This window comes from Lepus europaeus, chromosome X (genome assembly GCF_033115175.1).
Source record: "Lepus europaeus isolate LE1 chromosome X, mLepTim1.pri, whole genome shotgun sequence".
NCBI lineage: Eukaryota > Metazoa > Chordata > Mammalia > Lagomorpha > Leporidae > Lepus > Lepus europaeus.
Window position 1 is genome coordinate 20,872,215 of NC_084850.1, and position 27,525 is coordinate 20,899,739.

The window sequence follows — 27,525 nt, forward strand, 5'->3', positions numbered from 1 at the left end:
TCAAGAAAGGCTCAACCAAGACTCATGGACAAACACTGTGATGCTTAGAACACACTAATGAAACAGAAGGGTAGCAGGTTTACAAGTGAGTATGGGAGACAGTTGAGGGGTGGGAGACAGTTGAGGCAGAAGAGATGTATGGGTGGAAGAGAAAGTATCCTCTGCAAATGTTAGAAATGAACCTTGAGTGAACACTCAGGAAACAGCAAGGCAATGGCCACCTTCATACCATCTGGAATCCCCTGGCCTGTCTTCTTATCTGTAATCCTAGAGGGGAGACAAAATTTGATCTCTACCCTCTTGGGATTTTCCAGCTTGGTCTGAGAATTAAATTGACATAAGGTTGACCCCCAGGAGGAAAGCATACAAATCTACTGACTATATGTTGAATGTGACTCTGGAGCCTACAAAAGGGAGTGAAATTCCAATGATGCCATTCAACATGCATGTGCTGAATTCAACAAAGAATAGTGAGGTGTAAAGAACTGAGGAAATAGTGTAGGGGACTAGCAAATAAGAATGACTTGAACAAGGTCTATACAGAACTGTGTCAGCCTCAGCATCCATCCTTGATATTGAGTACGTCCCTCTCATGCAGGAATAGAGGGCAATTTGCACAAGGACATTTTACCCCCACTGTTAAGAAATAACATGAAGGTCTCCAGAACCCTCTTAGACCTGCTGTTGTTCAGGTGATTTTCAATCAAAATAGTCACTATAGATGACAGTAGACTTTTAGGAGGCATATTCTTAACTGCTTCAATCCCTTCGGGAGGAAGCAAAGAAAAGGAAAGCAGGAACAAATAGTACTGAAGGCAAAAAAGACCCCTATTATAACAGCTTCCCTCATTGCTGATATTCTACACATGTCAGTCAGCATCTCAGCAAGATGTTCAAATACTTGAGGCAACTAACTTAAAAGAAAGAAAGGGTAGTTGACTCACAGCCAAAAGGCTCAAGTTCATGATTGGCAGCCCCAATGGTGTGGCCTCTGGGAGGACAGCAGTTCACCAGGATATACCTTGTGAGCAAGAAGGTTCCCATGACTACTTAGTAAGCAGAGTCATTGACTGGGACCAAGTCAGGCTTTTGTACTCAACACTCCAGTAAGAATTACCATCCTAAGGCACATCCTCTTGGATCTAACTACCCAACACTAGGCCCAGATCCTTGACACCATAATTGCATGAAGCTTCCATCCTTCTCATGCCGTTCACTTATTACTTCAATGTTTAAATACCTGCATGCATTCAGAAACCAAACTCTGGTCAGACTGTATCATAATGGAATATTACAGCACAATTTTCACTCCTCAAGACCCAGTCACTGCTCCTAAGGACTAAACACTAAACAGAGAAGGCACCTGCATATCATAATATCCAGAAGGATGGGATCACAGAAGGAAACCCCAGCAGTTTCCCTGTCAACCTGTTGAGCTGCCAGCCTACCATTAAGGCAAAAAAGGGCCTACTTTCTGCCAGGTCTGAGTCTTCAAAAACTAGAGCCACTTGTGATGAGGATCCCACCGCAAGAGGCGCCAGCCTGGAAAATTTAGCACTGCATGTCAAAGGGGGATTCCACTTAGCCCAGCCCTGGGCCCAGGTAGCTCCCATCCTCTCTGCGGGTCCTGGAACTATGGTCTCCACCCAAAGTCATTGGCTATGTTTCTGCAAAAGTGGCTCAACCACAACAAGCGAGTCCAGGAATGTATACCCTCCCCTGCTGGCCAGAGAAATTCTGTTCTAGAAGCTTCCAAGGCTTGAAGCAGCCCCCATAATGAAGGCAGAAGAACCCCTTTCACCTCCTGGGGATTCAAGAGGACCTTTCATGGGAAGCCATTCCTACTCTCTCAGGGAGCTTCTGCAGGGATAAGTGGAAGATCCATTAGCATAAGATGACTCTCTTATATTCAGAGAGAGAGAGAGAGATCCTCCATTTGCTAGTTCATTCACCAAATGTCCACAGCAGCCAGGACTGTGCCAGCCCAAGCCAAGGACCAGGAGTCTCTTCTGAGTGTCTCACATGTGTGCACATGCCCAAATAGTTGGATAATCTTCCTCTTCCTTCCCAGGTGCACCAGCAAGGAGCTGGATAATTAACTGGAGAAGCCGAGACTCAAACAAGAGGCCATATTTTAGATGCCAGCATTGAAGATGGCCACAGCACCGTCCCCACAGATACCTTTTTTTTTGATAGGCAGAGTGGACAGTGAGAGAGAGAGAGATACAGAGAGAAAGGTCTTCCTTTTGCTGTTGGTTCACCCTCCAATGGCCGCTGCGGCCAGCACACTGCACCGATCCGAAGGCAGGAGCCAGGTACTTCTCCTGGTCTCCCATGCGGGTGCAGGGTCCAAGCACTTGGGCCATCCTCCACTGCACTCTTGAGCCACAGCAGAGAGTTGGACTGGAAGAGGAGCAACCAGGACAGAATGTGACGCTGCGATCGGGACTAGAACACGGTGTGCCGGCTCCGCGGGTGGAGGATTAGCCTAGTGAGCCGTGGTGCTGGCCAGATACCTTATTTCAAAATAAGATACTATACACAGGAACCATTGGATGGCACATGAGCACACATTATGGGGAGAGCAGGAATGGCATAATTCAACCCATTTGAAAATAGTCTTGGGCCAGCGCCGTGGCTCACTTGGTTAATCCTCCACCTGCGGCACCGGCATCCCATATGGGCACTGGGTTCTAGACCTGGTTGCTCCTCTTCCAGTCCAGCTCTCTGCTGTGGCCCAGGAGGGCAGTGGAGGATGGCCCAAGTGCTTGAGCCCCTGCACCCGCATTGGAGACCAGGAAGAAGCACCACGATCCTGGCTTCAGATCGGCACAGCACTGGCCGTAGCAGTCATTTGGGGAGTGAACCAACAGAAGGAAGACCTTTCTCTCTGTCTCTCTCTGTCACTGTCTAATTCTGTCAAATAAAAAAAAGAAAATAGGTCTTGAATTTTTAACTACTCAAGTATTTTATCAATGATAATGCCTTTTTGGTGCTTTTCAAAGTAAACAGATGTGTCCTGCATCATGGTGCTAGTTTGTGTCCTGGGTGCTCCACTTTTCAATACAGCTCCCTGCTAATGGCCTGGAAAAAGCAGCAGCAGATGGCCCAAGTGTTTGGGCCCCTGCCACCCAGGTGGTAGACGCAGAATGGACTTCAGGGCTCTTGGCATCAGCATGGCTGTCATGGCCACTTGGGGAGCGAACCAGCAGATGGAAACCCTCCCTCCCCCACAACTCTGACTTAAAAACAAATTAATAAGTTTTTAAAAATTAAATGACCAATGGCATTAAAGATATCTGGTGCACAAAGTTTTAAAATCCATGAATACTTTTTCATCATGTGCATTTACACAAACACTTTAACAAGCTTGTATTTCACTGAACGAACAAAGGCCATGAGTCAACAGCAGAGGTAAGCACCTCTGGTACCACTGTCTGATTAAGATCCAAGCGGTCCACAAACACAGCGATACAGAGTTCTTATCTCCTGGTTCACTCCCCCAATGCGTATAGCACAACCTGGTATTCTAGAACTCAAACAAAATCTCCCAAGTGAGTGGCAGAAACCCAAGTTTGCTTGCCATGGTTTTCATTATCAGGAAGATGGAGTCAAGGAGCTGCAGCCAGGAATCTATTCCATTTACTCAAATGTGAAACACAGAATTCTTAACTAGTGACTTAACTGCTGAAACACTGGCCTCCAGAGATTCCTGTGCCATTTAAAAAATCAACTGAGGCCTTCAAAGACTGATCAAAATGTTTATTTCTGGCAAACAAGGGATCAATTAACAGCTAACACCAGTGCTGGTCAGATCTTAAGTTTAATGGCTTTAACAATAATATAATTTCATATTGGTCATATTGTAGAATGTCAAAGAAAGTCTATGTGGCCTATAATGGGATAATAAAAACAAAAAAAGCACACACAAAAACACACCCTAAACAGACTTGTTTTTATTGATTTTACCTATTTGCATAGTAAAGAAGAGCACAAATCAACAATAGAAACAACAAATTGTACTGGTGATGAGAGATGAAAAGCAATATGCAGAATAGCAAGGTGAACATAAAGCAAGAGGTTGGCTCAATTTTTGCAAACAGGAACTATCACACATGCCCATTAACATGTTCGTATGGCTATTTCTTGAGTGAAATGCTTTGCCTCATTTCAGGGCCCTAACAGGTGTTTTCCATCAGCCAATCCACTCTGTGTGTTGGAAAGGCAGAAATTCAAATTCCATTTCAGGAGGTTTCCAACAAGTCCTTTCTTACTGTAACTTGCCAGCTTTGCCTTGCTGTTACATTGATGCCCTGCAATAATTTTGATTTTTTTGTAACACTCAAACCAACCAGTATCTGCATTGAATATAACAGAAATGCTACGATTAAACACTATTTATGATTACTGAATTGAGTTGTTTCAACTGAATTAGGCCTTTTGCAGCTTCTATGAGAAAAGACAAACTGAAAATAAAAAGATGTTGTTATTAATCCATCATGTGCACTGGGGTGATAGAAACAGCTCTCCACATATGGCACCCCTGGCTGCTCTCCACTATGTCCACATTGACCATATGATTGCTTTTAGGAACATATCCCACAGGGCATATCAGAGAATCCAAGGTGAAATAGATAGAATCATCTATCACCCCATTTCTTCCACTTATACTGGTAACCCAGGCCTGCAAAGGGAAAGGGAGAAAATTGTTAAAATCATACCACACTTCAACCTTTTTTGTACCTCCTCACAATGGTTCTATCCTGAAAGTCTCTCCATTCCCATGGAGATTCCCAACCTGGCTAGTATCATGTCAATACCAGGGATGCTCTGTAAGCACACCTGGGGTAGACTCCACTTCATAACAGCCTATTCATAATCTCTGCAGAGAACACCTTTGCAGTGAGATTTTCTACTACCATTCTCACTCTGTGCATTAATGACCATTTCATGGATTTCCCTCTTATGTTCCAACTACACTACCCACATCACATTTGTAAAAGGTCAGCTGATACAGCACACTGCATTCACTCTTTCCCAATAATACTCTTGTATACAACTCACATTTTATAGTGTTTTGAGTAGAGCATTGTAATAGCATTCAAATATGAACTATACAATATAGGTTATTCTTTCTTTGTTTTGGAAGTCCTTCATTTTCAAAAAGGAACATAAACTCCTCTTTATCAAAGAATACAGTTTATAAATATCACAGAAGAGTCGGTAGAAAAGTCAGAACCAAGTTATCACCAGAGTAAACATTGGCAGAACGGACAGTCAAGTGCAACATTTAAATTACCTTTTCGACATGCTTACAGGTCAAGGGCTTTGCTGAGTGTGCCCTGATTTTCCAGGTACCTGGTTGGACTGAATACTCAACTTCTAACCAGTCACCATTGTAAGGCACAAAACCTACAAGAGCCATGGAGAAGCCTGAGTTACATTATCTCGTCTCTGAAATCATGCTACATTCACAAGTTTGGTCAGTGCTATAATAATGCTAAGAAGCCTGATTCTATATTATCAGTTTGCATGTGTTTGAACAGACAGATTGTAAGTCTTCCATCCAAGAAGGAATTCATTATGTCTTAGATAATGATTCTCTTCCGTACTGATTCAGCAAGGTCATGCGGGGAAAATTGCGAAGAACTGAACCTCACACACAATTTCTGGTGTGCACCATGGGATTTATTAAACAGTGAGCCAAATTCAAATTTCCTTAGGGGAAGCAAATAGAAATGTGAGATTACAACCTTGAAACTGGCTTCCTGTAGACAGACCATGCCGCTGTCACTTACTCAGTTGACACCCTTACTGAAGGTGCATAATATATCTCGGCTTCACGGTATATAAATGAGAAGTATGCTAGTAGTTTTCATGACACACAATTAATGTGACAATAAATCTTTACATGTACAATCTAATAATTATGCCTTCCACAGGTAACCACCAATGGTTTACAGCCTGGAGGGATGGTGGTAGCATTGGGAGATATTGCCACTGATTGAAAGAATAAGTAATCCCAGGTATTTTGGTCAGCTGATGAATTTGGTTCTTTAAAAAAGATTTATTTTGTTTATTCAAAAGACAGAGTGACAGAAAGAGAGAAGAGAGAGAGGCAAGGGAGGGAGGGAGAGAGAGAGAGAGATCTTTCATCTGCTAATTCACTTTCTAAATAGCCACAAGAGGCTGTACTAGGCCAGGCTAAAGCCAGGAGATTGAAATTCCATCCAAGAACAAATTGGAGTAGCTAAGACTTGAACTGGTGCTCATATGGTATACTGACATAGCAGGAGGTTGCTTAATCCATTGTACTGCAACAAAGGAGCCAACTGATGCATTCTTAAATATGTCTCTGATTTTATGGATATAAACATGCAGTCTCAAATGGGATTTTACGAGACAGACATTAGTCACAGGATAACAAAGGTACCTTCAAAGTCTGCAGGAACCAAAAATCTGAAACTTAACAGGAGGAAGTGTAAATTGGACCAGCCACTTTTACTAACTAGTAATGTCCACAAAGTTAATGTGATAAGGCACAGTGAGAAATCACTTTTTATTTCTTAATCAATATACATTACACAGTGTACATGTGTCTGGCTCTAATCAACCTAAGTTTCCATTATATCAATATCCAGGCTGAATTAACATATTAAAAGCTCCATTCCTGCTTTTCTTCACATTCACCAAATTTGGCTCTTCTCAGTCTTCCACATCTCCATCCTTACCATTGCTCAAAGCAAAACACTGCAATTAATTTTTCCTCTCTTTTCTTTCACTTCAAAGGTCTAACTCACCAGAAAACATTGTCATCTCAAACTTCAATTTATATCTAGGACCACTCTATCCTCTAATGGCAAGAACAAGTACAGTCTTCTAACCACGTCCAGACCCCACTTTTGTTCCACGTGGCGTTATCTCAACAAAACAGAGTTAGTATCTTAAGAGCAAATCTGAGAAGAATTATGCTTTGACATCCAAGAAAAATAAAAGACAAAACTGGTTGTTGAAGCCAACTTAATCTCCCTTTCTACACCAAAGGGACCTGACAGCAGCATCAGATGCATAAAGCATCAACAAATTATAGTTTTGGGTAGAGTAAAAATCTTAGAACATATCTGTCAATTACAAGTAGAATTCAACATTGGATGCATCATACACACACACACACAGTACACTGCAAATCTATCTCTAAACTTCACTTTTGAAGCACTTGTGTTCATTGAAAGTATTAACCTTCTACAGCTGTGGGTTTTTTAATTGATTAGTAACTAAATACTTGTATGAATAAAAGACACATCTAGACATTACTGATTCCACTCACACATAATAAATGATAACAGAAGCTATTATGAATAAAAGTTAATCGCCCTCATACTGTATATTATTTTCCCATCCAAGGGTCCTCCTCAAATCTTCAGGAGACAGATTAGAGCCAAGTATGCTCTATAATTTGTGCCACTACTAAGTTCTTCTCAAAAAATAAACATTGCATTTTTCTGTAAATGAAAATCATACCTTCAGTGACATTGTCTAGGGAACACTTAATTGTTTCATTAACGTAGACAACACCTTTCTTTATAGCAGTAACACAACCAATTAGAATTCTGGTTTGCAGGTCAGATTGTCCAGCAAAATGAACATCAAAAGCGATTGCATCCACCTGTAAGGTAAGTAAGAAGTTCCTTTAAACAAGACACGTGTTTTAAAAGGATAACTCAATGATTATATGACTAGCGTTCCAGAACTATTGTGACCAAGTAATCTCTACACTAGAGAAAATGTCACACAACAAATGTAACATGGTGAGTTAAAATAATGCTTGTGTTTCACGTGTTGATTAAATGCTTGGGACCAAGTTAATTGTGCACTGAAGTTTAATAGAGTCATTGCATTAAGCTCAAGGGTGAAATGTATACTGTTCTTGTGATCTAGAATTTAAGTATCAAATGAGAGTTGAAATGGACATGTATCTACTTCTACTATGTTATGATGAAAATTACAAACATGGGAATTTTTTTTTGCAATTGCTCATGAGGGAGAAAATTTCAGAGTGAGAGAAAATTGAGGCATCAAATAGACAAAATCTGTCTTGTGTTGGGTTGTGAAATAAAAGAAAGCGTATTCTGTTCAATGATATCAGTGGCAGGAGCTGGGAATCAGAGAGTAGAAATGCACACAGACCAGGGGGGACAGACATGTAAACAATGCCATTTAAGAATCAGAACCAGGGAAAAGAACCATGAACTAAATGCTGGAAAAAGCACTTGAAATTGGAGACAGATAAAAAAGAGAAGTCAGGCCAGCGCCGTGGCTTAACAGGCTAATCCTCCGCCTTGCGGCGCTGGCACACTAGGTTCTAGTCCCAGTTGGGGTGCCGGATTCTATCCTGGTTGCCCCTCTTCCAGGCCAGCTCTCTGCTATGGCCCGGGAAGGCAGTGGAGGATGGCCCAAGTCCTTGGGCCCTGCACCTGCATGGGAGACCAGGAGAAGCACCTGGCTCCTGGCTTCGGATCAGCACGATGCGCTGGCTGCAGCGGCCATTGGAGGGTGAACCAACGGCAAAAAGGAAGACCTTTCTCTCTGTCTCTCACTATCCACTCTGCCTGTCAAAAAAATTATTAAAAAAAAGAGAGAAGTCAAATTGGGGTTTACTAAGACTCTGATGGAGAAGTACACAAATAGTTTGGATAAGTGGAAGTGAAATACTGAATATTTAAAACTACTTAACCACATAAGTAATACATGACCAATATAGAAGAAATACAAAAAGAGATGAGCAAAAAGAAATTCCTCACAATCCCTAATTTTATTACTAAGGACAAATATTGTCTACAATTCAGTATTTACCCTGCTCCTAATGTTTTTGATATTTGCACAAAGAGGTATCATATAATTATCACTGTTAGCTGTACCCTTCAGAAGCGTGGAAGGCTCAGCCCATGGTCCATAGAAATCTCATAAAATCACTTGGCCTGGCCCCATCATGGCAACTTCAGGTGAGACTGGAAATTCAGAAATTCTATAGCAGGACTTTTTAAATTTTTTTTATTATTTTCTATGGCCTGGGGATGATGTTATATACATCCCAATGTCTACTGGCAGAAAAAAAGTCTCATCACCACTGCAATATAAAGAAGGCTGAATAATATGCCTGTCACAATACAGAAGTCATTATAAATATTAGAAAGGAATAAGCTGTATTTCTGGGAACAATGCTTCAATTGTGACTCTATATTTCCAGTGCAAGTCATGTTCTAGTTAATAAATTAATCAAGAATAGCAAAGAGGAAAGTACACTGGAATAGAAGACTATTCACAAATTCAGTCTTACTTGAAATGGTTTTAACTCCTCAGATGGTTCACTTTCTTCATTATCAGCAGTACTTTTCTGCCCACCTCTCAGCATCACCCTGCCCACCTCATCAGTATTGAAGTGAAGGGACTCATCTGTTACACCATAAGAGGAACTTGGCACTACTTCCCATCGATTTTCCAAATTTCTGTCATCTATGACACAGGTCAAGAAAGTCAAATCACTTTAGGTTCAGATGTAAAGATCCAGTACAAAGAAGTCCTTCCCTGACCATCTATGTAATGTTCTCTTGGACCTTCTCATGTTAAATGAGGAATATGACAATAGCTGCTTAATAGGATTGGCTACTAATTCACACACATGTGCACAGTTTAAGATCCGTGAGTGCCTTCAAGGAGGTAAATGTTACCATGCGAGATACATATGTAGTGTTTAAGCTCCCACTATTATTAATAATATGCCTTATTATCATCCTAGCAAAGTCAGGAAGAGCATCTCCAGCTTCCTTTTCACCTCCTCAGAAAAAGTCCCCAATTTATCTCAAAGATTTACTGCTGGCCCCAAGCTGCACCGGATTATTTTGCTGTTGTGTAGAAGCACACCTGAGATGTAACCTTCTGGTACTGATACCAAGAGTCACCCTCACAAAGAAGTGGTTTCCTAAAGTATCAGATATACGAGTTTTTGAATGCAAAAACTCGTCCATTTGAGATGAAAAATCAAATTCATGCTCAATTGGGGGAGTTTTATTTCTAGGCAAGTAAAAAAGCACCTGCAGCAGGAGACACTTGAAAAGGCAAGGGATTTGCACCCCAGGATTTTGTGTGTCATCCCTTTCTCACATTGGAGGGACATGAAATGGAAGCTTGGCTGCTGTTCAGCCTATCTTTCCAGCCATGGAGCATCTGGAACACCACAGGAACACACAGACACACATGCTTGCACACGTACACACATACAAACACACACATGTGGGTACAAGCACAGGACGAAGTCCTGAGCACTTTTGACTGTGCCAGCACCCAGGTAGCTGACTAGTGTTGAGAGGGCCAAAACACAGAGGTTCCTTGTGGGTACCTTGTGGAGACGCTGGTCGCCCCTCATTGAGTCCGTCCCTCTTGCGGCGGAAGAAGGTTACCACACGTCTCACCCTCCTGAGCATGGTCCAGGCTACAGCACATCCAGTCAAGAACACTACACAAATTAGAGGTGGCAGAAGGCCGTCTCTCTCCCACCCATTACAGCAACCCTCAGAAATCCCTTCCTTACTCCTTTTCTTCGGCCTCAGTTGGAAGAGACCCAGCCACCAAGCAGCTTCCGAAATGGCGCCGGAAGCACCTTAAGGATTGCGTGGCCACGCCAGCAGCTCTCGTGCTCTGCTCACGTTGAACTGCTTCACCGCGAGATTTAGTACAGCCCACCCCCTAACATGAGGCAGCCAATGGGGTTGCTGCATACAGACAAGTAGACTTCAGAATCCAATAGGAGTCAGTGAGAAGAAACGTTATGGCTTCTTTCATCCTGATAACGGTTCCATTTCAAAAGCTTCAGAAATATGTATTGGTGGCAGGGTGCATGCTCCCACCAGGAGGCTTGGAGATTCTTCTGGCGCCTTCCCTATTTGAACCAGCCTTGTGTTTTGGACATGGTGCAAACGAAAAATCCAGCCCTCTCATCTGTATTCCTGGTGCTCAGCAAATTGACAGCCCTCAGTGTGTGGGATCAGTGAGAGCTGTACAGGGTGGGTGGGTTGTGAGTTCCTGTGTGTATGTAATGTTATAGGGATGCTAAATTTTGTCTTTTATCCTAGAGCTGCCTCCTTAGCGGAATAGATACCATAGTATTGTTTGATAACCAATGCCACCATTTAGTGATTACCATTATGATTTGAATGATTGATTTTGCTAAGCATCTTGACTCACTGCTTTCATTTCATCAGTGGATATTTGTTCAGTACTGACACTGAGGCAGACACCAATCTTGGTGTTTGGACTTTATTCAGTGAATCAAAAATTGAATCTGAGTAGCTAATTTCCATTGGAAGAGGAATAGGGAGGCTATAAATGTAATAAGGAGTAAATACATGACATAGTGGAGGTGCATTGCTGACCCCAAAACTCGGTGGACCTGGCCTGAGGAAGTTGCATGCTTCTAGGTCTCAGTGGTTGGCTACATCGCCAGCAGTACCTTTGGGCCTCAGGGTCCTATGTCGTTTGTAATTCTAGGCTCAAATAGGAACTAATAGCAGGCTCGCTTGGGTCCATGCTAGCTGTTGCTTGGAAGCAGGACTCTCCAGGCTCCCTTACACTGGAGGGGCTGGCTGCCTGCAGCTGGGACAGGGCAGTGGACACATAGGGTGCAATTGGCAGTGGTTGTTGTATTCCCCTCTGTGCTGGATGAAGCCTTTCATCCAGATCCCTGTATGTCCATGGGCTCCCAGCATGTCTTACAGTGGCAAGGAGAATGGCCTGACAGTGCCAGCATAGCTCATATGGATCTCCTTGCTCCTTTCATGGGTGAGGGTCATGGGAATGCCTCCTGATTCCCCTGGCCTCCAGAGTATTGTGTTGGGCCCCAGAGATTTGTGACTCACAACAAGTCCATAGTGGTCCCTGTGAAGGCCAACAGGGATAGGAGCACCAATCAGCAGACATTGTGGTCCCCTGAGGTGCACACTCCAACAGCAGCCTCATAGGTGGGCCCCAGGAGGCCCCTGGTGCTCCAGAAAGAATAAAGGGCAATGTGGGGCCTCTGCTGATAGACATGTATGTTCATCCCTTTTATAATCCATGAGCAAGTGGAGATGCCAAGTGAAAGTCACAGGATGATGCTAATAGTGTATGACAGCACCACCCCAGACTGCCCGCAAGGGCATAAGAATACAATACACTGTGTATTCACTATATGAAATATACGTAAGTAACTAGAGAGCAAGAGGATAAATGTGGAAAGTAGGGATTCTCAGGATATATAAAGGAGAGGAAACTAGGGTGTTTGACAAAAGAGAGAAACACTTAAAGGTTTGTTACAAACTATTGAGGGATGAATTGGAAAAACTTGTATGAATATTTTCAGGATGCAGTAATATTCAAACACAACTTATCTCCACGTTCCATAGGGTCACAGGTTAAATTCTTTCATGGGATTATTGAATTAACTAAAATATGTTTTACCAAAGAAAATAACTCATTGAATTCAATCTGAGCAGATTTCATCCAAATAAAATGTTGGGAAAGTCCATGTTTTCATTTTTATTCAGTAATCTTGCCAATTATGTGAAAGTGAAGAAGGAAATACTTCCCCATCAGATTCCACTAAAACTTGAATGGAGAAATGCAACATATTCTTCAAATCCCCCCCACCAAATAGAACAATAGAGAACCATTTCTAACTCATTCTCTGATAGGAAATACAAACACATGGCAGAAAAGACAAGAAAATACAAAACAACATTCCCTGTGAATTGAGATGTAGAGATCCTCAACAAGATTATAGCTAACCAAATTCAAGAGCATACTAAAAGTATCATACACCATGACCAAGTATCCTAGGCCTCAGTGGATGATTCAAAAGTACCATACATCATGACCAAGCATCGGCCTCAATGGATGATTCAAAAGACAAAAATCCATCTATATATCACATAAATGCCAATAATACAGAAAAACACATGATTTTCTCAATTGATGTAGAAAAGGCATTTGATGTAAATCAGCATCCATTCATGATTTTTTAAAAGATTTTATTTATTCATTTGATAGGTAGAGTTACAGACTGTAAGAGGGAGAGACAGAGAGAAAGGTCTTCTGTCCGTTGATTTACTCCCCAAATGGCCGCAATGGCCAGAGCTGTGCTGACCTGAAGCCAGGAGCCAGGAGCTTCTTCCAGGTCTCCCATGCGCAGGGTCCCAAGCACCCAGGCCATCCTCTACTGCCTTCCCAGGCCATAGCAGAGAGCAGGATTGGAAGAGGAGCAGCCAGGACCAGAATCGGAGTCCACATGGGATGCCAGTGCCACAGGCAGAGGACCAACATACTGTGCCACAGCACTGGCCCCCCCTTCATGATTTAAACACACATACACACACTTGATAAACTTGGAGTAGAAAAGCACTTGCTCAATGTGATTAGAAACTTCTATGGAAATACCACAGCTAACATTGAATTAGCTAATTAATTAATCTCAGAAAATTACAATCATATTTAACTATGGGCTACACAATGATGTTATGACATGTGTATATAGTGTGGAGAGAGTGAATCAAGCTAATTAATACATGCATCATTGTTAACACTTGTGTATTCTTTCTGTTGAACAGCCACTTTGTACTGATTCACCAATATCTCCCCATTTCCCAATCACCCTACTCTCAGTTAACAACCATTCTACCATTCAACTCTGTGCTTCTATGAGTTAATTTGTTTTTGATTCCACTTAAGTGACAAAATGCTGCACTTGTGTGTTTTTTTTTTGACAGGCAGAGTTAGACAGAGAGAGAGACAGAGAGAAAGGTCTTCCTTCTGTTGGTTCACTCCCCAGATGGCCGCTACGGCTGGCACGCTGCGCTGATCCGAAGCCAGGAGCCAGGTGCTTCCTCCTGGTCTCCCATGGGGGTGCAGGGCCCAAGGACTTGGGCCATCCTCCACTGCCTTCCTGAGCCACAGCAGGGAGCTGGACTGGAAGAGGAGCAACTGGGACAGACCGGTGCCCCAACCAGTACTAGAACCTGGGGTTCCGGCACCGCAGGCGGAGGATTAGCCTAGTGAGCCGTGGCGCTGGCCATGCACTTGTGTTTCTGTACGTGGCTTATTTAAGTTAATATATTGTACCTCTTTCTTCTACTTCACCATAAATGTTAGCTCTAAAGCATAAGTGCTTCCCAGAGCTCTTCTGGTTTCAATTCCTCCCTTATCTTCCTGAGTTGTCCAAATGTGAGGTTGGTATTGTCCCTCTGCTCATGCAGGCCCCACCTCACATGAGCTCATGTTTGCTAATTCCTAGGAGAATTTTTCTGACTCCTTCTGTCCACTGCTGCACTCTTTGCTCAAAACTACAGTGGTAGTAAGGAGCAGGCACCTTGGAAGGAAAAGAGGAGGCCAAGACAGGAATGGGAATTGGCAGCCTCAGCAACAACTACGTACTACTGTTGAGCCAGGGGCAAGACTTTTGCTGGGAACCTCATCCTTCAAATTAGGAGCAGCTGACTCCCCAACATCCTCATCACCTACCTGCCACTTAATCACTTTCAAGGAAAAGAGAGAGCAAATGGCAAAGAGAGTGTTTAAATATCTCAAAGAACACTATGTCAGTATTCCTTTTTATTCCCTCTTCTCTCCTCAACCCAGCTGCCCATTCTTAGTTATTGGGATCATTCTTCTAGGAACAGTGGAACACAGTTAACACTCACTATGTCTTGCCCTTGTGCATTCCCTTTTCTGCTCTGTGGGAATGCAATTGGCAAAGTGGTAAGAGCAGACTTGACCTGTGCAGAGGGAGGAAGCCTGTACAACAGAAGCCGAGGCCATTGAAATGCAGAAACTAGTAGCACAGGAAAGTGTGATAGTGAAGAGAAATCAAGATGAAATGAAGAACTCAATAGATCAAATAACAAACACATTAGAGAGCCTTAAAAACAGTCAGTGAAGCAGAAGAGAGAATATTGGACTTAGAAGACAGAGAACAGGAAAGTATACAGTCAAACCAAAGAAAAGAAGAGGAAATTAGAAATCTAAAAAATATTGTCGGGAATCTACAGGCTACTATTAAAAAACCCAACATTCGGGTTCTAGAAGTTCCTGAAGGTATGGAGCGAGAGAAAGGGTTAGAAGGCCTTTTTAGTGAGATACTAGCAGAGAACTTCCCGGGTTTAGAGAATGACAGAGACATCCTAGTACAGGAAGCTCATAGAATCCCTAGTAAACATGACCAAAAGAGATCTTCACCATGACACTAGGGACTTCAATACTCCATTCTCAGAGATAGATCAACAGGACAGAAGATCAACAAGGAAACAGTAGATTTAAATGACACTATAGCCCAAATGGACCTAACAGATATCTACAGAAATTTTCATCCTACACAGAAAGCATTTACATTCTTCTCAGCAGTACATGGAACCTTCTCTAGGATTGACCACATACTAGGCCATAAAGCAAGTCTCAGCAAATTCAAAAGAATTAGAATCATACAATGCAGCTTCTCAGACCATAAAGGAATGAAGTTGGAAATTAGCAACTCAGGAATCCCTAGAGCATATGCAAACACATGGAGATTGAACAACATGATCCTGAATGAACAATGAGTCATAGAAGAAATCAAAAGAGAAATCAAAAACTTTCTGGAAGTAAATGAGAATAACAGCACAACATACCAAAACCTATGGGATACAGCAAAAGCAGTGTTAAGAGAAAAGTTCATAGCAATAGATTCCTACATCAAGAAATTGGAAAGGCACCAAATAAATGAGATTTCAATGCATCTCAAGGATCTAGAAAATCTGCAGCAAACCAGACCCAAATCTAGTAGGAGAAGAGAAATAATTAAAATCAGAGAAGAAATCAACAGGATTGAATCCAAAAAAATTACAAATAATCAGCCAAACTTGGAGCTGGCTTTTTGAAAACATAAACAAAATTGACACCCCATTGGCCCAACTAACTAAAAAAAGAAAAGACCCAAATCAATAAAATCCGAGATGAAAAAGGAAACGTAACAACAGACACCACAGAAATAAAAGGAATCATCAGAAATTACTACAAGGACTTGTATGCCAGCAAACAGGGAAATCTATCAGAAATGGACAGATTCCTGTACACATACAACCTACCTAAATTGAGCCAGGAAGACATAGAAAACCCCTACCTTTCACCTTACACAAAAATCCACTCAACATGGATTAAAGACCTAAATCTACGACCCACACCATCAAATTATTAGAGAACATTGGAGAAACCCTGCAATATATAGGTACTGGCAAAGACTTCTTGGAAAAGACCCCAGAAGCACAGGCAGTGAAAGCCAAAATTAACATTTGGGATTACATCAAATTGAGAAGTTTCTGTACTGCAAAAGAAACAGTCAGGAAAGTGAAGAGGCAACCGGTAGAATGGGAAAAAATATTTGCAAACTATGCAACCAATAAAGGATTAATAACCAGAATCTACAAAGAGATCAAGAAACTCCACAACATCAAAACAAACAACCCACTTAAGAGATGGGCCAAGGACCTCAATAGACATTTTTCAAAAGAGCAAATCCAAATGGCCAAAAGACACATGAAAAAATGTTCAAGATCACTAGCAATCAGAGAAATGCAAATCAAAACCACAATGAGGTTTCACCTCACCCTGGTTAGAATGGCTCACATTCAGAAATCTACCAACAACAGATGCTGGTGAGGATGTAGGGAAAAAGGGACACTGACCCACTGTTGGTGGGAATGCAAACTGGTTAAGCCACTATGGAAGTCAGTCTGGAGATTCCTCAGAAACCTGAATATAACCCTACCATACAACCCAGCCATCCCACTCCTTGGAATTTACCCAAAGGAAATTAAATTGGCAAACACTAAAGCTGTCTGTACCTTAATGTTTATTGCAGCTCAATTCACAATAGCTAAGACCTGGATTCAATCTAAATGCCCATCAACGGTAGCCTAGATAAAGAAATTATGGGACATGTACTCTATAGAATACTATACAGCAGTCAGAAACAATGAAATCCAGTCATTTGCAACAAAATGGAGGAATCTGGAAAACATTATGCTGAGTGAATCAAGCCATTCCCAAAGAGACAAATATCATATGTTCTCCCTGATCAGAGACAACTAACTGAGCACCAAAAAGGAAACCTGTTGTAGTGAAATGGACACTTTGAGAAACAGTGACTTAATCAGCCCTTGTCCTGACTGTTGATGTACAATTCAATATTTATCCATTTTAGTATTTTTGTTGTTGTTGTTGTTGTTCTACTTAATACTATTGGTTGAACTCAGTAATTAGCACACAATTATTCTAAGGTGTTTAAATTTAACTGAAAAGTGATCCTTGTTAAATATAAGAGTGAGAATAAGAGAGAGAGGAGATGTACAATTTGGGACATACTCAATCGGACTTGCCCCAAATGGTAGAATTAGATACATGCCAGGGGATTCCAATTCAATCCCATCAAGGTGGCATGTACCAATGCCATCTCACTAGTCCAAGTTATCAATTTCAGTTCACAGTTGATCATAATGATAGACTTAAGAGTCAGAGGGATCACATAGACAAGACTAGTGTCTGCTAATACTAACTGATAGAATTAAAATGAGAGAACATTCCAACATGGGAAGTGGGATACACAGCAGACTCATAGAATGGCAGATGTCTTAAACAGCACTCTGGCCTCAGAATCAGCCCTTAAGGCATTCAGATCTGGCTCAAAAGCCCATGAGAGTATTTCAGGCATGTGAAGCCAAGACACTCTGTCAAAAAAATGACCTAAATGAAAGATCTCTGTGAGATCCCAGCGGAAAGAACGGACCATCAAAGAAGGAGGTACCTTTCTCTGAAGGGAGGAGAGAACTTCCACTTTGACTATGACCCTATCGGAATAAGATCAAAGTTGGCGAACTCTAAAGGCTTCCATAGCCCTGGCAACTCATGACTAGAGCCTAGGGTGATTACTGACACCATAAACAAGTGTTTCAATTTGTTAAGTCAACAACAGGAGTCACTGTGCACTTACTCCTCATGTAGGATCTCTGTCCTTAATGTGCTGTACATCTTGATTTAATGCTATAACTAGTACTCAAACAGTATTTTACACTTTGTGTTTCTGTGTGGGTGCAAACTGTTGAAATCTTTACTTAATATATACTAAATTAATCTTCTGTATATAAAGAGAATTGAAAATGAATCTTGATGTGAATGGAATGGGAGATGGAGAGAGAGATGGGAGGGTTGTGGGTGGGAGGGAAGTTACAGGGGGGAAAAAGCCACTGTAATCCAAAAGCTGTACTTTGGAAATTTATATTTATTAAATAAAAGTTAAAAAATTAAAGAGAATAGATGTCATGCATTTCATAGGTACATATCTAAGAAGATAACCATACTCCAATCTTCCCCCTTCTCCCTCCCTTGATCCTGTTCCTTCCTTCTTTCTTTTTTTCTTTAATTTTGCGAAGACATAATTTTAATACGCTTTATAAGCACAAGATTTACTCATCACTAACCATAATATTAAACAAGTAGAAAGTAGGAATTGTTTTTTTCCCCTTTGGAAACACACAATTTGCCCTTCCAGTCATTCATTTATCTTACCAATGAATTAATGAATTTTCCTGTTAGTTGAAACTGTATGTGAGAAGGATCCCTGCTGCCTCCAAATCTCTCCAGGTGTCTGTTCTCTGATGCGGATATGACCATGCATGGGATGGTGACTGTAACTCATGGCCTAGTAGACATCTCGGTACTTAACAGGAGACACGATAATAAGTGCAGCATAAATCAAGTCCCAGGTGCTCAGGAGACAAGGAGAGGAAGGACTTTGTATTGGCCTTCTGGAATGAATGTCAGGAAGAGAGTTACTGACCCCTATAGACCAAATGTCTATGAAATCCCAGGGACAGACCTTTGTCCAACTACCCTATGAGGCAGAATTGCAGGCAGGGCAGTATGCAGCAGTATTATGTATCTTTCCCATGGAGGATACATTTTAATATCTACAAAGCTCAAGAGGATACAAATACCTTAAAATTTTCTGGCAATGAGGCTCCAGCAGGCAATTACTATAGGAAATGGCTATGGGATTAAATGTGTCTCAGACAGGACCAGGAATTCACCAACTGCTCTCTGCATCGAGTTTTTGTCCTCATGGCTGTTGAAGTAATATTCCTCAGAGCCATGCTAACCTCTCTCCCACAATCTCACCTTTTGCATGAAGAGATTCCTCCACCATTCACAGTATTCACCTGCACTCACTGTCACTAGTCAACAGGGATGTGCTCTGAGAAAGGGGTCTGTAGGGAATTGTGCCATTGAGAGACTGTCATAGTATGCTTTTATAGATACTAATACTGCTGCTACAACATCACTGGGGGATGGAATCTCTTAGAAGCCCAGTGATTTACACACTGTTGTTCACTGTAACATTGTTATAGGGTGCAGGGCTACATGTTTTTATAGTCTTCCTGAGGTGTCAAAAAGACTCCTTCATAAAGAAGGATTGGTAACCTAATAACTTTTTTACTGTGACACAGGGAGAACCCCATTTCTGGTATGCAACCCCTAAATCTGCCCCCAATACATTGACTTCAATGATCCACATAATGGAGCTGACAATTCTAACCTGTTTCAATGTTTCTTGCCATTGGAAAAGCTCGTCTTGACTGTGCTTTAATTCACTGTGATCAGTAAAACACTCATGTGGGAAAATAACTAAAAATAAATTTATTTAAACAGTACAGCAATTTTACAAAAAAAAAAAAAAAACTAAGACAAAAATAGACAGTGTAACTCCTGGGGCCAGTGCTATGGTGTAGTGAGTTAAAACCATAGCCTGCAGTGCTGGCATCCCGCAAGGATGGCAATTTGAGTCCCAGTTGCTCCACTTTCAATCCAGCTCCCTGCTAATGTGCCCACATACTGAAGTGATTCACCCAGTACAGGGAGGATGCTTGTGGAATTGTGGCTGTAACTGAAAGCCACCTCACTGAGCTTGACACAATCCACTTCCTGCTCATAGAGAAACCGCTTCCACACCTGCCAAATTGGATAATTCAATGTAGAATTTTAAAATCCATTGCCCACACATCTCTCATGTTCAATGAAGGCCTGATCTATAGGTATCTAAGGCATGGGGTTGCTCTGGGATGATGAATTGTATGGGGACCTCAGCTGCCACAACTCCCATTTGTGCCTTTGTGTCCCAAGGATGGTGAATCCTACTGCAGGAAACCAAAAGGTCTTAACAGAAAACAGTTCCATGAGGGCCAGAATTCCTTCCTTGTGTTCAAGACTGGGAGCTTCACTGTGGCAGAAGAGAAGGAGAACACTCTTTGTAAGGTGAACCAGGGAGGGACTGCTCAAGTCTGTAGATAATGACCCTAACTCTGCACCTGACATGGAGGACTCACCACTGGATGGCTGGGTCATAGAACAAACTGAGAATAGTAAAATCACCAGTGATGTATGTATAAATTAGGGGTCAACAGGAGAAGGAAAACACCAAGTAAATTTATTTAAATATAATTGCTTCTGATATAACCAGATAATCAGCAGTGAAAGTCATTAGATAGGATGAAGAGAAAATATCCAGGAGTGCCAGGGAAATGGCTGCACTCCCTTTCACTTATTCATTCCTGCCAATCCTGTTTGCAGTGTAATTGTTTGGATAACTATTGTTTATGTTTAGAAAGTGCTTTTTTTAACTTTTTTTTTCTCAGCATATTGTTGCAGGAGTTCTGGTGTCAGTATTGCAAGAGTAGCAGGAGGAGTCTGTGGCTTCAATCACTTGGGTCTGTGTTTTCTCCCCAGGAAGTGTGGCAGATTCTTCTTTTCACTGGATGGATTTTTAGAGACAGCACAGCTCCTGTGTTATAGCTCTTCGTGTTGCAGCTCTCTGTGTTACTGCTGTTTATGTTGCAGTCCTGGATGTTACAGCCTCTCCTCTCTCATTGTGTTGTAGCTTCTCCTCTCTGCCATATTTGTTGAGGTGTATCGCAGTCTTCCTTGTTACAGTTTCTCTTCTTTGCTGGTTCTTTATCTTGTGATCATGAGCAATGAAACACATGGACAAGAGTGAGCCAAGGAGGTTTACTGAAAGCAGCAGAAAAAAGTTCTCCAGCAGCCAACAGGGATTTCTCAGCAAGGGGCTAACCAAGCTGCTTCTCACGACTGTCTGGCTCAGATGTTTGTGCATTTCCAAAAGTGGAAGTTCACCTGATTGGTTGAGATGTATGCTTATGAGGTGTTCTACATGTATCACAAAGTCAGCAGAGCCTGAACTGTGACCAAACATGGAGCTCATGTTACGTAGGAAAGTAAGGAGTGTGCTCAGTCAGGTTCATGGTGGGCAGTAGGGGGCAGATACAACATATGAAGATTACATTGTGTATGCTTCACCTTTATCCCTTTCCCTGAGGGCTCCTGGAGTATATGTCACATAGGTTTCTTCCTTTCCTTTCCAGAGGTTCCTGTGTGTCTTTACTCAAGGCTTTTGGTGGCCAGGTTGCACTAGTCTGCCGTTAATTGCTCAGGTTCTTGTCTCAAGGCCATGAAGAATTAGGAGCATGAATAAGGAAGAGTGTGTAAAGCAAAAGTAGTTTATTTAAAAGTAAAAGAAAAAAAGTTCCTTGCATGCCTATAGGGAACCTTGAAGAAGAGAGTCATTGGGGTCTGATTGTCTAGGGGTTTATATAGGCTATAAAAGGAGAATATCTCATGAAGGATGTTTTTGATTGCTTAATCAGGTGAATTGAGACTCAGTAAAGAAAACAGAAAACATGAAACTTTCCCCCCTAGATGCATAAAGTTCTCAGCAGTTGAATCAGTTACAACAGCACAGCAGAACCTTGATTACAGGGAATAGCATACAACATTAACATCCTTCACAGAAGCCAGTTGCTAGGCTTTCCTCAGGAACTCTGAGACTCATCACCAGACGATGTGGAAGGGGCCTTCTGGTATCTTTCTATCTAGCCAGGAATCTCTATCACCCAGAGAGGAATGGGGCACCATAAGTGGACCCAATGTGTGGTTACAACCTTTGCACTGGGTTCAGAGCTTCTGCATGGAGGATTCTGCACCCATGCACCAGAGAGGAACTGTATCCAGGTGTCCCTCCACACAGTGGATCAATGCCCTCCACTGCTGTCTGCTCAGGGAAATATCTTTATGGAGATCACAGCCAAGTCTCTCCGTGAAGTGTTCCTATTCTGCCAGCCACTCATCCTCTGATTAATCCCAGGAGCGTCTCACTCTGGAGATACACATCCAGACCTTAAGTGGAGATGTGGGTGCCAAATCCCTTGAGGACATGGGATGAATCAGACCCCCTATTGGAAATGGGACACATCAGTAGCACATGAACAGAAGCCTCTCTGTCCCACCCTTAGCAACACTATCTGCTCTCCCAAGCCACCAGGTTGCAAGTCTGAGGTACAATGTTTTTATTATTGTGTGAATTTCTCCCAGTCCTCCAGGGAAGGCTAGTACCTGGGTGTGAATAGTGATGCAGTTGGTATCCATGGTTTGCGGCAGTCGGCTACATGGGAGACTTGTCAGTGTCCCCATACAGTCTTACTACTCAGACTAGCAGAAGTGCAGTGTCTCAGTGGCTGTCCAGGCTGATTGTTCAGCAATTGCCTGTAAAATGTGGACTCAACCAGTCTGGGTGAGCCCCGCCAGATGAAGTCTGAGCACGGGAAGCTCCAGTCTAATCTCCTCCCCTTACTAAGGGCCATGAAGTGCAGAAGGTGGCTTCTTTTCAGAGTCTGGGTCCTTCTTGTCCTGCCTCCCACTGTTTTTGCTATGGCTTCATCTTTTCTCTATTTCAGAGACCCTGAGTGACAACAGCAGGTATGTTCATGGTCATTTACACAGGTGTCATCACAGATTCCTCCTCTCTGTCCCATGTCCACACCTGTATCCTCTGTGGAATGAGGGATAGCTTGCCCAGGCCATATCTGAACCTGGGCATCAAAGGTGATAGATATAGAGGAGGGTTAGGAGCACACAAAGGGGTGAAATTGTTCTGCACAATAAAGTACTGGAAGGGTTCAGGCCATGGGAAGGGAGAGAAATAGCCCCTTAGCTGGAACTCGAGCAGAGACAGAGAAGTTGTGAGGCAAATGGTCCACAAGTTGTGAGGAAACAAAATGGGGTATGGCAGGCAGCGGAGAGAAGGGCGACTTGGGTGACATTGTGCCTGTCACTTACAGACAGTACAGTGCTTGCGGTATAGGCTTTCAGGGGATCAATTCCACCTGACTCCAGATAAGATATGCCCATTTCCTTTGCTCCTCTCCTGGCACTGTCTTCCTTCCCTTTGATTCCCTCTTTCCCTCCTCAGTTCCCAACTCCCTGCATGATTCCCACTTCACACATTCCAGAGTGGAGCCTGCCCTGGTAAGCAGCTCCCAATCAGACACAGCCTGTGGATTGGACACCCTCACAACACACCTGATGACCTGGGTCCTGCATTCAATATGGTCATTGGAGTTCTGTTCCATTAGTTGTGGCTGAATCACACTTGTTTCTCATGGCACAAGTTCCACAACATTGTGGTTCCAATTCAGGGCAGTCATTTTCTCTTGCAATCTGGGGACACAATGCCCCGATAATAAACGATGCCCTAAACCCCATTCTAGCTCTTGAACTACTCCTCAAGCATGTCTATCCCTCAAGACAAGCAGTGAGGTTGGAGAGGAGACTCATGGGTGTCCATTCAAATGGCTAGAAGAAAACATCTTGGGTCCCTACGTGACTCAGTAGTGCCTCTGACTGCCTCCTCAGATGAATGATGGAGGAGGTCTGATTGCACCCTCCACCGGAGTCTGAGACCTCTTATCAGATGAATGATGGAGGAGGTCTAATGAGAGGTGTGATTGCAACCTTCCCCTGAGTCTGAGAGCTCCTGCATGGAATGTTAGGGTGGAGGGAATCCCTTGTCGTGTAGACGCCAAAGAGACAGTCGGCAAACACACATCGCATGCAACATGGGAGACTTTTATTGCTCAAATATTTTCTTTAAATTTTTCGCCATTCCAGGGAGACAGAAGACATGTTAGCTCCACGGACGACTCCACCAATGGGTTGCTCACATCAGCATCCACTTCCACTGGGAGAGATCCACATCATTTCTAGGTATCCCCAGCTGTCTGTTGAATAAGTAAATGAGTATGTTGTTGGAGGTCTGCTGATGTTTTACTGGTTTTTTGGGCTCCATCTCGGATGCTTTCACAGGGGGCACATTGGCGTGTGCCTCTGATTGTCCTTTATCCATGACTGCTCAATAGCAACGGCAACCTGCACAAAACAACACAACTGAGAAATCCCAAAAGACATGAGGAAGGGAGACAAACATGTGGACCTGGGAGCTGTATACTAACTGTCACCCCTTAGCAAACACAGAGATGCACAAACAAGACTCAAATGAATGTACCATTGCCACCAGTACTGTCCCAACATTTTTTCTTTGGGGCATCCTGTGATTTGCAATACCAACATTGTCATTTCTCTCATTCTCTCTTCTAAGACAGAATCCCTACTCTGTTGCATTGACACCTTTTCAGCTCCTGTTTCAAATGCTAAACGTGGAGTGCTTATCAACTTATCTAGATTGACCAAAGAAACAATTGAACATCTGTCCGTTGGAATCTCACCCTATGTGAAAACTGCCTTCCCCTTGATCAAAGCCTCCTTTATTCCAAGTGTGGTAGAAGCTGGACTTTGCTTTACTCCTTGCTTCTGTCAAGAACGCAGTTAAAGAGAATCCAGTACAGACATTTCAAAGGAAGTGAACTAATGCCATGAAGTAAGAGCTGATGGATATCTTAGTATATATTAGGTAAAGAGAATTGAAAATGAATCTTGATGTGAATGGAAGGGGAGAGGGAGCGGGAAAGGGGAGGGTTGCGGGCGGGAGGGAAGTTATGGGAGGGGGGAAGCCATTGTAACCCATAAGCTGTACTTTGGAAATTTATATTCATTAAATAAAAGTTTAATAAATGAAAAAAAGAGCTGATGGATGTCTTTAAGGTGTTGAAGAGTAAAGATCAAGGGCACCAAAGGCCACTGTGCATTAGGACAGGGCAGGAAGCATGCCATCACATCACCCATTCTGTCCTTAGTCCTCTGAGCTGGACACCCGAGGTGGAAGCTGAGGAACACAACAGTGCTAAGAGCTTCACACCTGCACTACACACATATGTACAGAGGCCTGTATGAGTTCCCAGTCTCATTCCAGGAAAGGTCAAGCTCAGCTTCTCACCTCTGAGATGTGTAACTTGCTACCTGGTATCTATGTCCAGTGCCCATCCTATTAGGTTTCCTCCTGGACAGGACATCTCTGTGATCCACAGGACGTTTTCCACTGTGATACCTGAGCAGGACTCACTCACCAAGACATCTGGCGGTATTTGATTTCAGATATATGCCAAGGCTCAGGAAAAGTGTCCCTTGTGTTTGCCAGTTTGGACCACAAGACATATTACAGGACTTGCCTGAAGTCCTGCAGAGATGGGATTGGAGCTGACAGTGCCAGCCTCTAAAGCCCCTCACCCTGCTCACTTCTGTAAGGAGCCTGGTCTGCCTTGTGTGAGCCAATGGCTGCCCCCTACCCTCTCTCCATCACCACACAGAAGTGTCCCTCCTCAGGTAAACTGGGGTGGCAGTGGCCCATGAAGACACTGTGTAAGCTGGGTCTGTCAGGATCTCTTACCTCTCAGGTCACACAGGTGTCTTTCAATGAACAATCTCAAGGACAGGGCAGGCAGAGCTGAAGATCCCCTTCTCCGGGTCTCGATCTGTTCTGCTGAGTTGCAGGACGTGACTGGTTGGGCGGCAACGCTGTCATCATGACTCACGATGGAACTCAGAACCTTGGGAATGACCCAACTGCCACCACCCCTCCCCCACTGTAACATCCATGGATCAGGCCTGGGTAGGGTGGGGGGAACGGGACTGAGAGGGAGCAGCCGTGGGCTATTCCTGTGCACCACCCGCACATGTATTCACTGCATAGGTCTCTGAATAATCATCTCAGAGGCTCTGCCCGGCTCCTGCACTGCCCTGTGTTAACACGCAGGGTGAGGGGTGAACCACACTCTGAAGTCTCCTCTGGCCCCTTGGGCAGGGACCAACAATTTAGACCTCCCGTTCCAATCAGGAAGTTGGCCCCAAGTAGAATTTGAACTCACTTATTCAATCCCTGAACACAACTTTGCTCATGACTCCACACTACTCTACACTACTGTAACAGTGTAACAATCCTGTCAACGAGCTGTTTGCTTGCTACAGTGTGGCTGTGAACTGTCATACTCCTCATGCCTGGGTGCCTTCCCAGTGTCTGATCACAACAAGTGCACGATTAGCTTGTATGGATCCCCCGTGTGGGCATTGTCTAGAGGCGGAACATGGAGCACTATGGGCTATAAGAGTACTGCTGGTGTGGACAGGGCTTTGTGTTTTATGCAATTTTGTCTTCCTTCGGAAGTATAGGACTATGGTGGAGAGACATGGCATTCCCCATGCTGGCCACCTCACTCTATTTCATATTATACCTGGGGGGATTGAGTTGTAGATCTTTGTATAGCACCCAGGTTACAGAGCCCCTATGTTGATGACAAAGAAGGCTCAGTCCCCAGGTGTCTTCCTGTTGAACTGAACCTTGTATGGATTTGTTGACACCTGGGGTCAATGTAAAACCAACCAATTCAGGAAGAGGAGGTCAGTGCCGTGTGTTTTATTAAAAACACAAAGGGGCAAATTGTCTCCCTTACCAACGGATTATTTTCCTCACAGTATCATGGCAGTCACATATGAAATAGAGCAGGACAGGTTGCTTGATATATGTCAACTGCAAAAAAAAATCTGCACACCATACTAATAAATATGAGCTATGGTGGACATAAAATATGCATAAAATTATGACAAAATACAAAATATCTGCATATGTGATTAATAATAATAATTGTCAATATGCAAGGAACTTTTATGAGCTGCTTTTCTAAAACTGAAACGATCTTCAAAATCTAATTTTTCCTGGTTTTGCAGAATTGTTTTATTTTTTAAGACGAACAAATTTCTTGTATTTTATATGTACAGATTGAAGACCATGGTAATACTTCCCTCCTTCCCACCCACACATTCACCATGCCTACTCTTTCCTTTCTTATTCTATCTTTTAATTTGTATATGATGTATTTTAAGCTTATTTTATTCTCATAATATTAATCCTATACTAAGTGGAGAGTTCAGCAAATAGTAAGGAAAGAAAACACTGTTCCTCAATAGTAGAATCAATGGCTGTAACAGTCATCAAATCTCAAAATGTCAGTTTCACTCATTCCAGGCTGTTTTGATTATAACTGTCCTGTAGTATGTCTTGAAATATGGTATTGTGATGCCTCCAGCTTTGTTTTTGTTGTTGTTGTTGTTTAAGATTGCTTTAGCTATTTGGGGTCTCTTGTGTTTCCCTATGAATTTTAGCATCATTATTTTCTA

The 27,525-nt window shown here is 42.7% G+C and overlaps 1 protein-coding gene across 1 annotated transcript in view; it reads right to left on the bottom strand.

Annotated features, from left to right (window-relative positions):
• The window catches only part of LOC133752502 (cancer/testis antigen 55-like), a 119,153-nt gene extending 93,207 nt beyond the window's left edge, over positions 1-25,946 (bottom strand). The window contains exons 1-4 of the mRNA XM_062183003.1: positions 25,742-25,946; positions 9,338-9,513; positions 7,522-7,666; positions 5,300-5,412 (exon numbers count right to left, since the gene is read on the bottom strand). Of these exons, the coding sequence (XP_062038987.1) occupies positions 5,300-5,412; positions 7,522-7,666; positions 9,338-9,513; positions 25,742-25,946 (639 nt within the window). The remainder of the gene's footprint in view (positions 1-5,299; positions 5,413-7,521; positions 7,667-9,337; positions 9,514-25,741) is intronic.
• Between the last annotated feature and the right edge of the window lie 1,579 nt (positions 25,947-27,525).